Genomic DNA, 16,169 nt, shown 5'->3' with positions numbered 1-16,169 from the left:
CGGCTCCAAACATTGCAAAACTCATATTTAATACAATTGTATATATGGTCACAAAGGGAGCAACAATTTCAACTACACTACCATATGGATGTGTCATCACCCATCTGTTGAAGAAGAAGGAAGTTGATTTTTCGCATGATGCCCCTGTTCGATTAACCCGCAAGATTGACATGGTATTTATTAAAAAAGCGGGATATGATTTTGTTGAAAAACTCGGTTGAAAGCGTGTCAAGGAGGTCGGATTAGATCAAGAGAGTGAGGAAATGGACCCTGTTGGCCATGAAGAAGAGCAACCAAGTGGAGACGCAATGATGGAAGAAGCTCCAGTTGCAGAGGATGTCACAATTAAGACCGTGATGGAATACATGGTCAATTTTCGGGAGCATATTGATTCCCTTGTGAGTGGAATGCGATCCGATATTTCATCATTGCAACGTGAAGTCTCCATGTTGCGTAACGAATTACGTCAACGACATCAAACGAGTTAGGTAATTCATTATCTATGTTTCTTAACATTTACACGTTCTGAACTTTATTTTATTTTCTTTTAACATATGTGGACAACCAAGCGGTCGCAGAAGATGAAGCTGACGATGAAGATGACGATGATGATGACGATGAAGCTGGCGATGAAGATGATGACGATGATGATGATGAAGATGATGATCCAAACAAGTATATCGTGTCTGCAACGCCGCCTTCAAGAAAACTTTAATTTTTGATCTCAATGGTGTCCTTGCCTACATCCCAAGACTGCCGGCAGGTTTTAATTCTATTCTTTTGTATCCATTATTTTAACATATAAGCGTAGAACTTTAATCTCATTTTCTTCATGTTGTAGATGTTGTCCTCAGAAGAGGATTATTTGAATTATGCAATTTTGTGTCGACAATTTTGTTGTTGCCCTTTGGTCTTCAAAGATGAGGTTAGAACATGTTTGAGGCAATTGAATTACTGTAGTCAAATCGTTAATACACATTTGAATGTTAACATTCAAACTTGATTACAATCTCAGGCATAACGTCGACCGTGTACTTGAGAAACTACCTGTATTTTCCGAGCATTTTCTATTCGTGTGGGTAAGATGAATGTCATTACAGTTTGCTGACTTTTCGTTGCCTATGATTCCTACATATTTATGTTCGACTGTTTGTGAACAGGATCAAAAAAAATGCAAAACATACGATTCTGTTACCTACTGTAAAGATCTCAATGATGTTTGGAACGCGTGTCCAGATTTTAACGAGCTAAATACTTTTGGTCGATGATTCAGCGGAAAAAATGATTTATAATCCGGTAAGTTGCATTTATGCAATATGTTTTTCCAGTTGAACAGGTGTTCAAACATTGATGATCCAAAACTTATGTGTTTATATAGAAATACAATTACATATGTCCACATACCTTTGACGCTGCTTCCCATTCGAACGACAAAGCTCTAGGTATGACACAAATTTATTCATGCTTATGCGAATTTAATTTATTGTTAGTAAAATTGCACCTCATTAGTTTGATAATTGAAATTATTTATGTATGTCCTCAGAAAAAGGCGGAAACATACGAGAGTATTTGGAAAATTTGTTGAAGGCCTCTAATGTTCCGGACTTCGTTAGAAACAACCCTTTTCCATCGGATTAATTTTGTTTGTCGGTACATTATTTAAACATTCTTGTGTATTTATATTTTGGTGTGATTATATGGTGTGTATATTTTAATTAATTATTCCATATTTGCTTCTATGTGTACATATACATTTGAGTGTCTATACTTTTTTAATATATTGTAAAGTATCTATCCTTTTTATAAAAGTGCCTATACTTTTTCCACTGTGGAAAACATTAATTTAAGGTTATCTTTTGAGTGAGTTTTAAGATATTAATTTAGTAATTATAGGCGTCTAATGATTTATTTTTACGTTACGGTATATTATTATTAAATTAAAAATTCTTAATATTATTTTATAAAATATCAAAACAATCAACTAATTTTTTGTGCAAATGAAATTATTAAATTAATATTGTAGGTGGAAAACATGAAACATACTTAAAAAATATTGAAACATACTTAAAACATATCTTTAAAAAAAGTATCGATCCTTTTTATAAAAAGTATGGACACTTTCAACATATTATAATAAAATAGGTAAATTTGCAATATAACCGGTATAAATATACCGGTTTTATGCGCGAATAGGTCTACAACCTATATCGACACTTTTTAATATTGTGTCGGTACTTTATGTCAATATTGGAATTAAAATGTGTCGATACGATTTAAAAAAGTGTCGACATTTACACATCGGAACCCATAATTATAATGTAATAGATAATTTTGTAATATAACAGGTATAAATATACCGGTTGTATGAGCGAATAGGTCTACAACCTATATCGACACTTTTTAATATTGTGTCGGTACTTTATGTCCATATTGGAAGAAAAATGTGTCGATACGATTTAAAAAAGTGTCGACATTTACACATCGGAACCCATAATTATAATGTAATAGATAATTTTGTAATATAACAGGTATAATATACCGGTTGTATGAGCGAATAGGTCTACAACCTATACGACACTTTTTATATTGTGTCGGTACTTTATGTCCATATTGGAAGAAAAATGTGTCGATACGATTTAAAAAAGTGTCGACATTTACACATCGGAACCCATAATTATAATGTAATAGATAATTTTGTAATATAACAGGTATAAATATACCGGTTTTATGCGCGAATATGTCTACAACCTAAAATGTGTCGATACCATTTAAAAAAGTGTCGGTAATTTTAAGTAACGCGGTTTTTCTTCCTTCATTCAAAATATTTATATGTACATACAATAGGAGTCATGTTGATACTTACGATATATTATGGAGATCGTTGTCATTCCATTCCGTCTTCGAAAAAATCAATTGATGTAGGCTGTGTGCTTGTACTCAAACTGAGCTTGACTTGAGGACATGTTAGTTTGTTATGCCCCTCACCGTTGCAGTACCCACATCGCCTAATTTTCTTCTCGACCTTGTTCTTCGGCACTTCTTTTCGCTTGCGTTGTTTTCGTTGAGGGTCACGAACATTGTTTACTACAATGCTCTGGTTGACTGAATGATTCAAACCAAACGAGTTTTCTAATTCTTCTATTAGTTTTTTCATCTCATCTCTTGCGGTTTTGAAAGACTCGTCTGTCTTTGATGCAATGTAGCATAACCTACTTGACGTTGAACGTAGAGCAGCGAACCTTGCCATTTGCATCAGTTCTGGAGACACATTCAAATCAACATAGCTGGGTGCAGAAGCCTTCGCATCATTAGTCCACCTACTTTGAATCAAAGTCCCGGGCAATATGTGTAGTCCAATTGCTTCAAAATGTGAAGTTGATGGCGACACGGAAGTCCAACGGTCTCGAATTTTTGCAGGAGCAAATTAGAGTTTTCGTACGAGAATCAAAACTAATTTCAAATTTCCTATTTTTTTCTGCGTACTTTGACAAAATATAATGTTGACATTCATCTGATAAGGACTTAATCTCTGCCTCAATCCGGTACATGTCTCCCGTATAAGTTCATCTTGGAACAGACGAAAAGATTCGCGGGTAAAAATCGCAGCGACATGGCTTCAAGGTCGACCAGTTTTGTGATCTGGAAGGGCTTAGTATGGGAACTTAAGTAATCCGCTTTCAACTCGTTCATACGCATTCTACTAATTCCATCTTCAATTGCACGAACAACATCTAAATATGTCTTCTTGTGTTTTAGTGCAATAGCTAGTGAAGCATTCATAGACTCGCACCTTTGTGTTGAGCGAATATTGGCAAAGAAATGACCGGTTAGATATGCTTGTGCCCATAAGTGTCGTGTATTTCCCTTCTCAATCACCCATGGATGCTTGTGGATGTTGAATTCTGAAACAATCGAACGCCATTGAATATCAAATTCCTTGGTTGTCCACCAGGAAGCCATGCATTTTGAGAATGCTGCTGTAAACTTTGGGTCACCAATGTTAGCTTGTGCATTGCGAGAAAGATGCCAAGAACATAATCTGTGCTTAGCATAAGGGATAACAGATTTGATAGCCCTCTGCATTGCCCTATCCCCATCGGTTACAACAGAAATAGGTGATTTATTCATCATGGCTTCTAAAAAATTCTGTAGCACCCACTCGAAAGATTGATACGTCTCGTCAGCGATTATGGCAGTGGCAAACACAATTGTGTTATGGTGATGATTGACACCAACAATAGGCATAATTGGTCGACCATACAAATTATCTTTGTACGTTGTGTCGAACGCAATTACATCACCGAAGCATGTGTAATCCGATCTCGATGTAGAATCCGACCAAATAAGATTATACAATGCCCCCGATTCGTCTACCGAGTATGTCATAAAAAACCCGGGATCATCATGTTTCTTATAATCAAAGTAGGAAATAAGCGCATTCACATCCCCATCGATGATTTCCTTTGCTTTACCTCTTTGAAGTGCATTGTAGAGGTCTTTATGTGTAAATCCAACATTATGATAGCCCCCTGCCTGCTGCATTAAATAGTTCATTACTTGTGACGTGCCAACACCGACCTCTTTCAATGTTGTTGCCTCATCGATATCAGCCTTACTTACAGCTCTATTAGAACGCATAAATGGTGTCATAGCAGATGTGCACAATGCATGATTATGTTTCTGATCAGACTTACTTATAACCCACTGATCGTTTGTATTTGTTGCTGTAACTACGACTCTAGCCTTACATCCTGTTCTTGTGACTGGCGTATGAGCACGTTGGCGATCAACAGTATTGACTTTTGATACTCGAAACCCTTCTTTGGAACAACAAAATTCTTGTGTCTTCACATCCCCTTCCACGTCAAGCCGTGTTGTTCCCTTACGTGCACTAAACCCATGTTCCGTGCGAATCCCTTGTAAAAGTGCCAAGCTTGATCACGTGACAGAAGAGCTGACCAACCAATCTGTCAGATTCATCAACATTATGTACTTCATGGCATTCCTCGGTTGGCTTAACATTGTCTACATCAGTATTATCCATGGCAAAAATTTTGTTGTGCAAGTTCAGTGCTCCAGGAGTTGATGGAGATGTAAGCAAAGGTTCATTTTGAATATGTTTCAGTCGTGCTGCTTTCACTATGATGTGGCATTGGTAGTGGTAGTTAAAGGGTGGGTACAACATTAAATTCGCAGTACATATTTAGGTATGTACAATAACTACAAGTATATAATGTAATAGGTATCGTTTATATAATGTAATAGGTAGCGCTTATATAATAATTGTAAAGTATCTATCCTTTTTATAAAAGTGTCCATACTTTTTTCACTGTGGAAAACATTAATTTAAGGTTATCTTTTGAGTGAGTTTTAAGATATTAATTTAGTAATTATAGGCGTCTAATGATTTATTTTTTACGTTACGATATATATTATTATTAAATTAAAAATTCTAAAATTATTTTATAAAATATCAAAACAATCAAATAATTTTTTGTGCAAATAAAATTATTACATCAAATTACTTTATTCCAACCATGTGACAAGTGTGACAACTCCATCAACTCACAACTCAGCTTTGAACTCAATCAATATTGTCTTTTAGCTTGATGGTTCATAAAGCATGTTACTTGAACAGTATGAATCAATTATGCAATTTTCATGTTCAATTTAACACTGCATTTCAATTCATTTCATATGTAATTGGAGTTTGAATTTAAATTTCAATTTGAGTTTGAATTTCAATATATATTTCGGCTCCACTATAAATATTAGCCCAAGCTAATATGCATGTTATCATTGATTATTCCTAATTTCCATTGTTTTTTTCTAACGTTTAAACGCGAGGGAAATCCAGACCATTGTATTTTTTGGTCAACTTTAAAGCGTCAGAAACGTTTCGGGCGTATGATCTGGGTGGTAAACAAATAGCAACTAAAATCTAAGTCCGAAATGCTTCTGAGTACCACCCAAATCATAAGTCTGAAATACTTCCGATGCTCATCAAAATCCAAAGCTCATATGGTGCCAAGCAAAAGGAAATCAAAATTCAAATCTCATATGATGCCAAGCAAAAGGAAATCAAAATCTACAACTTGATTTTGAACATTGATATGATATGTTCAGTTGTTATCATGTTGGGATTTTCTCGTTTTTGATTGCTTGGATAGTTGTTCTCTTACTTCTTCAAGTGTCCTTAGCTTGTAATTTATAGCTTGGAATGTTTGATGTTGTATATTATTATTAAATTAAAAACAATAAACATATATTACATATTTATTATTCTTTGGTTAATGTTGTTAAATTAAAAATTCTAAATAATATTTTATAAAATATCAAAAATCAAATAATTTTTTGTGCAAATGAAATTATTAAATTAATATTGTAGGTGGAAAACATGAAACACTATTAAAAAAATTGAAACATAAATTACATAACTTTAAAAGAAGTATCGATCCTTTTTATAAAAGGTATGGACACTTTCAATATAATAGGTAAAAATATGATGTAATAGGTAGCGCTTATATAATGTAATAGGTATCGTTTATATAATGTAATAGGTAGTGGTTATATTGTAAAGTGTCTATCCTTTTTATAAAAGTGTCCATACTTTTTTCACTGTGGAAAACATTAATTTAAGGTTATCTTTTGAGTGAGTTTTAAGATTTTAATTTAGTAATTATAGGCGTCTAATGATTTATTTTTTACGTTACGATATATATTTAATATTGTTAAATTAAAAATTCTAAATAATATTTTATAAAATATCAAAAAATCAAATAATTTTTTGTGCAAATGAAATTATTAATATTGTAGGTGGAAAACATGAAACACTATTAAAAAAAATTGAAACATAAATTACATAACTTTAAAAGAAGTATCGATCCTTTTATAAAAAGTATGGACACTTTCAATATAATAGGTAAAAATATGATGTAATAGGTAGCGCTTATATAATGTAATAGGTATCGTTTATATAATGTAATAGGTAGTGGTATATTGTAAAGTGTCTATCCTTTTTATAAAAGTGTCCATACTTTTTTCACTGTTGAAAACATTAATTTAAGGTTATCTTTTGAGTGAGTTTTAAGATTTTAATTTAGTAATTATAGGCGTCTAATGATTTATTTTTTACGTTACGATATATATTATTATTAAATTAAAAATTCTAAATAATATTTTATAAAATATCAAAAAATCAAATAATTTTTTGTGCAAATGAAATTATTAAATTAATATTGTAGGTGGAAAACATGAAACACTATTCAAAAAATTGAAACATAAATTACATAACTTTAAAAGAAGTATCGATCCTTTTTATAAAAAGTATGGACACTTTCAATATAATATATTGTAATAGGTAAATTTGTAATACTATCGGTATAAATATACCGGTTTACTTATAAATTAGGTAAATATAAGCACTACCTATTACATTATATAAGCGCTACCTAGTATGTTATTGTACTTTATAATATTTCCGGTTAAATAATATAACATAACCGATATAAATTTTAACCGGTCACTTGTTTAACCGGTCACGCCGTATATTAGCCGTTTTTTAGGCGCCGCACCGCAGAACTACCCATGGATGGTTAACCACTGGAACAAAGCTAAATATTTCGTTTGAAATTGACTACTGGTGGTATACATATATATATATATATATGTTGTATCTTAATTTGTAGATTAATAGACTACATGTAGTATATATGTTATATCTTAGTGTAATCTTAAATTCTTAATATTATATCTTAACTTAAATTCACATATTAAGTTAAATTCACATCTTAACATTAAACAATATATTTTATTTTTAACTTATTAAATATGTTTTATTCTTATGTTAACTAAAAAATTATTTTAATATTATCTTAACTCAGAATTTATATTTTATTCCTACCGTAACTTAAAAGATATATCTTATTCTTATCTTTAACTTTTAAAAATATTTTTTTTATCTTAACTTATTACATATATTATATTCTTAACTTAAATTATTAAATATTAATATATATATATTATATTCCTACCTTAAATTATTAATATTTATTTTTATTTTAACTTAAAATATGTATTTTATTCTTATCTTAATTTAAATATATTTATTATTTTAATTTTAATTTAAAAATGTATATTTTATTCTTATTTTAATTTAAGAAATAAATTTTATTTTTATCTTAACTATAAAAAATATTTATTTTCATCTTAATTTTAAAATATTATAAGAAAAAATATAGATATTTAAATTAAAGTAAAAGCAAAATATATTTTTTTAATTTAAGATAAGAGTATTTTTTTTACTTTAGTTAATATAAGAATAAAATATATTTTTTGTTTATCCAAAAAAAATTAAAATTACACTAAGATACAACGTATATTGCACACCTGTAGTCCATTTCAAACTAAACATATAGACTCAGGATTGGTTCTCATGGCCCTCTTATTTTAGCGTTCTCAATTTTCTTTCCACCATAGCGTGACATGTGTCATCCTCTGATTGGTGAAAAATAAATCTATTAAATTAAATTAAAATAAAATAAATTTAATCTTCTAATTAGATAGTGACACATGGCACTATCCGATTCAAGAGCTAAATTTATTTTAATTTATTAAAATTATGATCAAATAGATAGAGTATATAAATAAAAGTGACCAAATATGTAATTATATCAATTTTATTAACTGTCACGTCAGTACTTTCGTCAATGTTAACAACATGTGGCTTAATTGAATGTATTTAAATAGTTGAGTGACCCAATTGACTAAATTTAAAAAATAATGGTCAAAATGAAAAGAGAGTATAGTTATGTGGTCAATGGTATAATTTACCCAATAATAATAGTATTTATTCCCTATTTTTTATCAGAAAAATGATTGATCATTTCTTAAAAGAGATCGATCCCTAGATTTTTAGCTCTAGTTGAACTATTCTAAAATTATATTTCGAAGTCTCTGGTTACTATTTCAACACATGTGTAATTAAAATAAAATGTTTATAAATTAAGTACTAAATATTTAAACTTATAATTGAGGGTTAATTTGTACTCAATTGATTTGGATTTTTCCTACGAATTTATCTACTATTTAATTTTACGCTTGAACTGCAAAATTAGGAAAATTATGTTAATACTTAAATTTATTATCAGAATTTAAATTAGTCCCTAAAAATATTTATTTTCTTAGTTGGAGGCCTGAATGATGTCCAAATGATGTGAAATTTTGTTTGTTGGGTTAAGTTAGGGTTTTGTTAGTTAGTTGTTGAGTTTCTTCAACTACATGATTGGTTTTGAGTTTATAGCACTATTGACGGGATGTGCATTTCTGTTCTTTGAGTTGTGTTGTGGTGTTTGCTTCAGTATTGTTTTGTTAGGCTGTTTGTGGAGGTTCTCTAGTGATTGGGTTTTGCCGTGGTTACAAGTATTTCTGGTTGACTCGCTTTAACTGTTTTTGCGTGCGGGGTCGATCTTCGTTAAAGTTATGGTGTAATGTAGTGATCAGTAGGGTTGGCGTTCCTGGTTCTTGCTGACAGTCCCCGTAGGTGCTGTATTGTGGTATCATTGTATTAGTTCTCTTTCCACCTCTTGGTACACTCTTTTTCCTCCAATTAGGGTTAGTGAGGTTTTTTAATGAGAACAAATGAAAATATTTAGCTTTCATTTGTTCACATCATTTTATTTTTAACTTATTAAATATTTTATGAAAATATCTTCAAGCATGTAAATTGACGTTCAATGTAATTTTTGTGCGAATGATATTGTACTCAGCATGTTAGTTATATGTGATCTTCTATTGTATGTTGTTTTTTTTATGCAAGCATAAACAATAGCAATTCATATCAGATCACTTTCTTGATTAATGTGATATTTAGTATTCGGGTTAGGCTGTTCTAATCGAATATTGAGTGTTACACTTTTTTGTTTAAGTAGAGAGCCACAATCGATGATTCTATAGAGGAGAGGGAGAGAACAGCTACACTGAAGATGACAATAAACAATCATCGAGATAGAGATGTACAGAAGGATCCCAAGGGGGATGTAGTACCAGCCCTATTCTCGACTTTAGATGATGGCTTATATATAAATCCTTAGTGTAGGTTTCAAGCCTAGGATGATGATGGTTATTTGTGAGTTGGCAGGGCAAGCATATATGATTTTCAAATAGTACATTGTAGATCATGCATGCCTTCCAGAGGTCAAGTCAAGGGTATATAGTTGTTCAAAGAATATGAAGCTTTAGAGGTTTTGAGGAACTCCGAAGGATATGAAACTTCGAAAGTTTCGAGAATTTTTAGAGACCTCAATATTTGATAGGTGAAGGAATGACAACATAGGTGTAACTTTCTTTTGAATATTATAATTTGAATTGCCTTTTAAAATTTATTGTGAAGATTAAAAATGTGGGTTGTGAATTGATGAAATTATTGCTCGGAGCGTGTTATAGTATTCTCTACTTGGATGACATTTTTTGATATTAATGAAAAAAATCAAATATTAAAATTCAAACTTAAAATTAAAGGAATAAAAACAAGCTAAACATAATAATTGTATTAATAAAGTATAAGTAATTAATGAGATTTTAAACATTCATGAATCACCTGGCATGGCATAACGACACACTGGACACAAGTGACTCTTTTCTAGCCATTCTTCAATACATCGGTCATGAAACACATGCCCACAAGGCATACGTTTAGCTTGTTTCTTCTCTTCTTGGAAGCAGACCACACACTCAAACTCGGAGTCCAAATCCGAAACTTTCTCCAACGCTTCGATGCTCGACTTACTAGCCGGCACAAACCCGATTTCCTCGTCGGCCTCACTATCATGGTTTGTCATAAACACTCCGAATGCCGCAACAATCAATGACTTGTCTACGTTCTTGTTGTGTTCAGCTCTACACATGGAGTCGATATGGTTAAAGATTTCGGAATCACTGTCGACCTTGAATTCTTTGGGGATTTCATGCTCCCATGGGGTGAATTTAATCGATTCGTCGAATAGGTTTCGGTGAAACATATTGCAGATTTTACTAGGATCAGAGTCGTTATGGCGATCGAGGAAAGCATGACAGTAGCGATACCGGCCGTAAAGTTGAGGGGTATGAACTTCATGCTCGTAGTCTTGTGGGGTTTGCTCTTGCATACGTACACTCGTCCATATGTCGAAGTAGTACCAAGTCCCATCGTCGGCGTACCATGAACCAGAATCCCTCTGCATCTTTAAGACAATATCGATCCTTGATGCTTAGGGTTTTTTATATTTCTTGTTATCTTCCGATTGTTTTGGTGAAAAGTTCTTTAGCCTGCCCTATTTATATACACACACATCTTCAACTCCAACTAAAACACGAAATATGTAATCCTATTCCTAAAATAATTGTGTTTAGTCCAATATAATATTTTAATATCACTTTATTGAATAAACTGGTACAGCAAGCATGACTGGAACGCCACGGAGGACAGACCAATGGGAAGCGCCTCCGAGGGATTGGGTCAAGATAAACATAGACGGTACATGTCTTATGACAGTTAGGATATAGAAATATTTTTTATGATAGGCACATATACATTAATAATATAAATTTTTCGTGTTGAGTGAGTATAAATAAAATTTTAAAATGAACACTATCAACAAAGTAAATAATTAATTAAAAGAAATTCAGATTTTATAATAGATTGAAGTACACTTTGCATCCGCCCATATGACAGTTGCAAACATACAAAGGTTGCACTGGTTTAAATGATTTTAAATGTTTAACAGTCAAATAACTGGTCACTAAAGAACCTAATTTCATAAGACTTTTTACCTAAAATAATTATTTACTTATTAAATAAATTCAATCATTAAGTAATATTCAATCACTATAATTACAATAAAATCAAATTCAATTATTAATTAAAATTTGAGTCAATATTTAATAAATTTTAATTTTAAAATTTAAAATCTAAATTTTCATACGAAGCATTAGAGTCCATGCATGTGTTAACGATTTGGCTTTTATCCTGTTAAAATAATAAATTGGTTTATGTTGATTTTTTTAAAAGTTATAATTTATAGTCAATTAATGAGACGAATAACGGTTGTTATATTAGAAAAGTATAAACATATAAATTAAATATGAGGCACGGATAAAGCGATTTTATTGGTAAAGGAATTATTAATATTCCTTAAGGTCCCAAGTTTAAGTACCATGAATTCTAAGAGTGTGAGTGTTTAATATCAAATGATTAAGAGTTATCTTTGAACAGATACTATTCCGTACTTACATAAGATTAATAAAAAAATATGAGATATTCATTAATTTTCTCTATTTTTTCTTAGTCGTCATTAATCTCTTTTTTTTTCTATATCTTTGTAATCGATGGTGGTACGAACCTTGGTATTCATTGTTTTTCTTATGCTTTATTATAGCATGTTTTTATTTTTTATTTTTAATAATTATGTTTTTACGGCACATTTTCAGTCGTTGTTTTCCTTTATCTTTTTTTTCAAGGTTGAATTTGACATCGTCATGACTGATCAATATAATGCTTATTTGTTATCATGATTATTTTCCCTGCTTTGGACCCTTGGATTGGATTTGGATATGATATTTACGTTTGTGGATAGTATTTTCACGTCGTTCGATTCTGATTTGTGATTTCTCGGTAGTCTTTCAATAGTTTCAATCCCTTTTGTGATACGCTTGCTGATGCGGTCAGATATATTCGTATATACCTTTTGTTCGAGTTTATTTGGTTAGGTTTTTAAACATTTTCCTTGTATGATCCTTGTGTGATCTTAAGTGGCTAATATTCTTATGTTTAGAAAAATGTTCTTATTATGTGTTTAGTTTATAGTTGTGTTTATAAACCTTTATTGTAATTTGGATATTTTTATTTTTAATAAAATTAGCGACTTATATAAAAAAACTGAGATATTCATTAACTTATTATAATTTATCTTTATAAAATAAATTATATTTTTGTAAAATTAAAATTCATATAATTTAAAAGTTTCATTATCATCCAAAAGAAACGACATAGCATATCTTGTTCGTCGTAAAATTCAAAAAAAGTTATAAGTGCTTATAAAGTGTTGGTGCTTGGATGGCATTTTTTTAATAAATGAAAATAAAAATAAATAATATTAAGATTCAAACTTAAATTTAAAGAAATAAAAAAAATTAAACATAATAATTGTATATTAATGAAAAGTATATAATTACAGTACTTAATGAGATTTAAACATTCATGAATCAATAGGCATGTTATAGCGACATAGTGGACACGAATGACTCTTTTCTAGCCATTTTTCAATACATCGGCCATGAAACGCATGCCCACAAGGCATGCGTTTAGCTTTTATCTTCCCCTCATCAAGGCAAATCGCACACTCAAACTCAGACCCCAAATCTAAAACTTTCTCCAACGCTTCAATGCTCGACTTACTAGCCGGAACAAACCCGATTTCCTCATCGATCTCACCGTCGTCATCGCTGGAATAGTCATGATAAGTATCATAATTCATCTTAAACACTCCGAATTTCACAATGATCAAGAATTTATCTATGTTCTTGTTGCATTTAGCTCTATATGTGGAGTCAATATAATTAAAGATTTCGGAATCGCGGTTGATCTTGAAATCTTCAGGGATTTCGTTCTCCCACGGGGTGAATGTTGTTGATTCCTCGAATAAGTTTTTGTAAAAAATATTATAGATTTTACTAGTATCGAGGTCATTGTGGTGTTCGAGCAAAGCATGACAGTAACGAAACCGGCCGCAAAACTGAGAGATATGAACTTCTTCCTCATAGTCTTGTGGGATTTGATCTCGTGTAAGTTCGCCCATCCATTTGTCGACACAGTACCAAGTCCCATAATCGGCGTACCATGAACCAGAATCCCTCTGCATCTTTAAGACAATACGGGATGCTTGATGCTCAGGGTTTTTTATATTTCTTGTTATCTTCCGATTGTTTTGGTGAAAAGAGCTTTAGCCTGCCCTATTTATATACACACACATCTTCAACTCCAACTAAAACACGAAATATGTAATCCTATTCCTAAGAGAATTGTGTTTAGTCCAATATAATATTTTAATATCACTTTAGTAACTACGTTTACTCTTCTTATTATCTAAATACTATGAATCTCATTCTAAATTGGTCCTTCAATTTTTGAACATTCCAATTTCATCCCCAAACTGTGACTCTCATTTTAAATTGGTCCTTCAACTTTTGAACATTCCAATTTCATCCCCAAACTATGACTCTCATTCTAAATTTGTCCCCAAACTTTTGATTCTTCCAATTTCATCCCCAAATTCATCCAAATATATAATCAATTTCAACCATAGTTCAACCTAAATTTTATTTTTTAATAATATAATCTGACCTAACGATGGATGTGATTAGTATATACGTATAATTTGGATTGAAATTAAAATGTTCAAAAAGGTTAGTGACCAATTATTCCTAAAATAATTGTGTTTAGCCCAGTTTAATATTTTAATATCACTTCATTGAATACGTTTACTCTTCTTATCATCTTAATTAAGTATTTACCTTATCCAAAAAAGTATTACTATTAATCTTGAATCAATTAAATATGGAAGACTCGGCTTTAAGGTCAGCCAATACATGGGTTTTAATTGTGTGTCTCGGGATGAATTCGATGTCGAATTCACTCAACGTTAATTTTCTAATGGTAAGTGAATAAAACATAATTTTAAGTATAATTTTTTTTTAAAAAAAAGAAATAGTTGAATAACTAAAGCACAATCGCAGAAATAGTTGAATGACTAAATGTGTAATCTTCTCGTTATATTTTTCTCTTTTTCTGCATTTTGTCTTTCATCTCTACGCATAAAATCCTAGCAACGGCACTACTCTCTTTTATCCGAGCTTTTGAAATTAAACTTTCTTGCATATTCAGGGAGCTTTCAAAACTAGTTTGAATAACCTGGTTTTTGCAGTTTGTATATCGTTCCTGATACGTATCCGAAAAGTTTTCCAACGTAGCTAATTAATTTCAACCGTACCCCTTAAATATGAGACGTTTCCGATATATACTCAAGTTGTACTCATCCCGTAGCCATGTTAAAGACGTATCAGGTACTTGATACGACACTAAATTATCGTACCCGTGCTATATAGCATTTATATATCATGGGTTTTCGACATGCTAGAACCTTATTGTTAGTGTAAGGAAAATCACTTCCGTTTTTTGCAATAAAAGAAGAGCTAAAATTTTCAGGTTAACAAGTCTTATGACAGTTTGACGGATTTGGAGATATTTTTTTACGATAGATACGTATATATCGACATAAATTTTTTTTGTGTAATGCAAATAAAATTTTAAGATGAATACTATCGATAAAATAAATAACTAATAAAAAATTCAGATTTTAGGATAGACTGAAATACACTTGCATCCGCCCATATGACAATTGCAAACATACGAAGGACGTCGCACTGGTTTGAATGATTTTGAATACTTAACGGTCAAGGAATATGTGAAGTAAGCAGGCCCCTTTTCAGTCATGTAATCAATTCCATCTATAAACGGAAAACGCAATTTCATCTGAGCAAATTAATTTTGATTTTTGTCTAATAAAATGATGTCATATTGATGCGGTATCTACATCGACAGTAATTACGTGTCGTTAACGATTTAACACTTAAGTCCAACGGTATCAAGTTTACTCTAAACTAAATGAAAGAACCTTTAATAAGTTGAATTATAACAAAATTCAACCTAATTTCTAATTAGAAGGATCCAGATAGAGAGTAAATTTGAATAGATTTATGGTGTATTTACTCAATTCTTAGGGTACGGGTAGAGAGTGATCCGAGTATTTATTTGGGTTTGCCATTATTGGCAAGGAAGAATGAAGACAATCATTTTTTAGCATTTATCGTTGACAGAGTTGTGCAGTGTAGATATCCTTGCAAACACAACTGTTCGAATCTGATATTTTTAGAAAAAATAATGTTTTCTTTTATCACTGAGGTCGCTTGATCATCCTTCGTAATGTTATTGTTTAGGCTGTGATGCAGACCATTTGACTTGTATAATGCCATGCTATTTGTTGCTTGAATACCTATTAGATGACACTGTGACTGCTACATATATTCTGAACAATTGGTTTAAAATTTGAACCCGGAATGGGTGCCGCAAGCCACCA

At 31.3% G+C, this 16,169-nt stretch overlaps 2 protein-coding genes across 2 annotated transcripts; both read right to left on the bottom strand.

Annotated features, from left to right (window-relative positions):
* Window positions 1–10,586: 10,586 nt before the first annotated feature.
* On the bottom strand, window positions 10,587–11,219 carry LOC120148057 (E3 ubiquitin-protein ligase At3g02290-like). Its single transcript, XM_039161252.1, has one exon. The coding sequence runs from the start codon at window positions 11,217–11,219 to the stop codon at window positions 10,587–10,589; it is 633 nt and encodes a 210-aa protein (XP_039017183.1).
* A 2,013-nt stretch (window positions 11,220–13,232) lies between these two features.
* On the bottom strand, window positions 13,233–13,895 carry LOC120148056 (RING finger protein 141-like). The gene has a single exon (XM_039161251.1). It carries the CDS (start codon window positions 13,893–13,895, stop codon window positions 13,233–13,235), a length of 663 nt encoding a protein of 220 aa, XP_039017182.1.
* Window positions 13,896–16,169: the final 2,274 nt, after the last annotated feature.

The sequence above is a fragment of the Hibiscus syriacus genome, unplaced genomic scaffold, assembly GCF_006381635.1.
Source record: "Hibiscus syriacus cultivar Baekdansim isolate YM2019G1 unplaced genomic scaffold, ASM638163v2 tig00110946_pilon, whole genome shotgun sequence".
NCBI lineage: Eukaryota > Viridiplantae > Streptophyta > Magnoliopsida > Malvales > Malvaceae > Hibiscus > Hibiscus syriacus.
Note: the sequence above shows the minus strand (reverse complement) of the source record. Positions and strands in the feature narration are given on the sequence as shown.

Coding starts and splice junctions, on each gene's coding strand:
- LOC120148057 (XM_039161252.1), bottom strand. CDS start 11,219: ATGCAGAGGGATTCTGGTTCATGGTACGCCGACGATGGGACTTGGTAC.
- LOC120148056 (XM_039161251.1), bottom strand. CDS start 13,895: ATGCAGAGGGATTCTGGTTCATGGTACGCCGATTATGGGACTTGGTAC.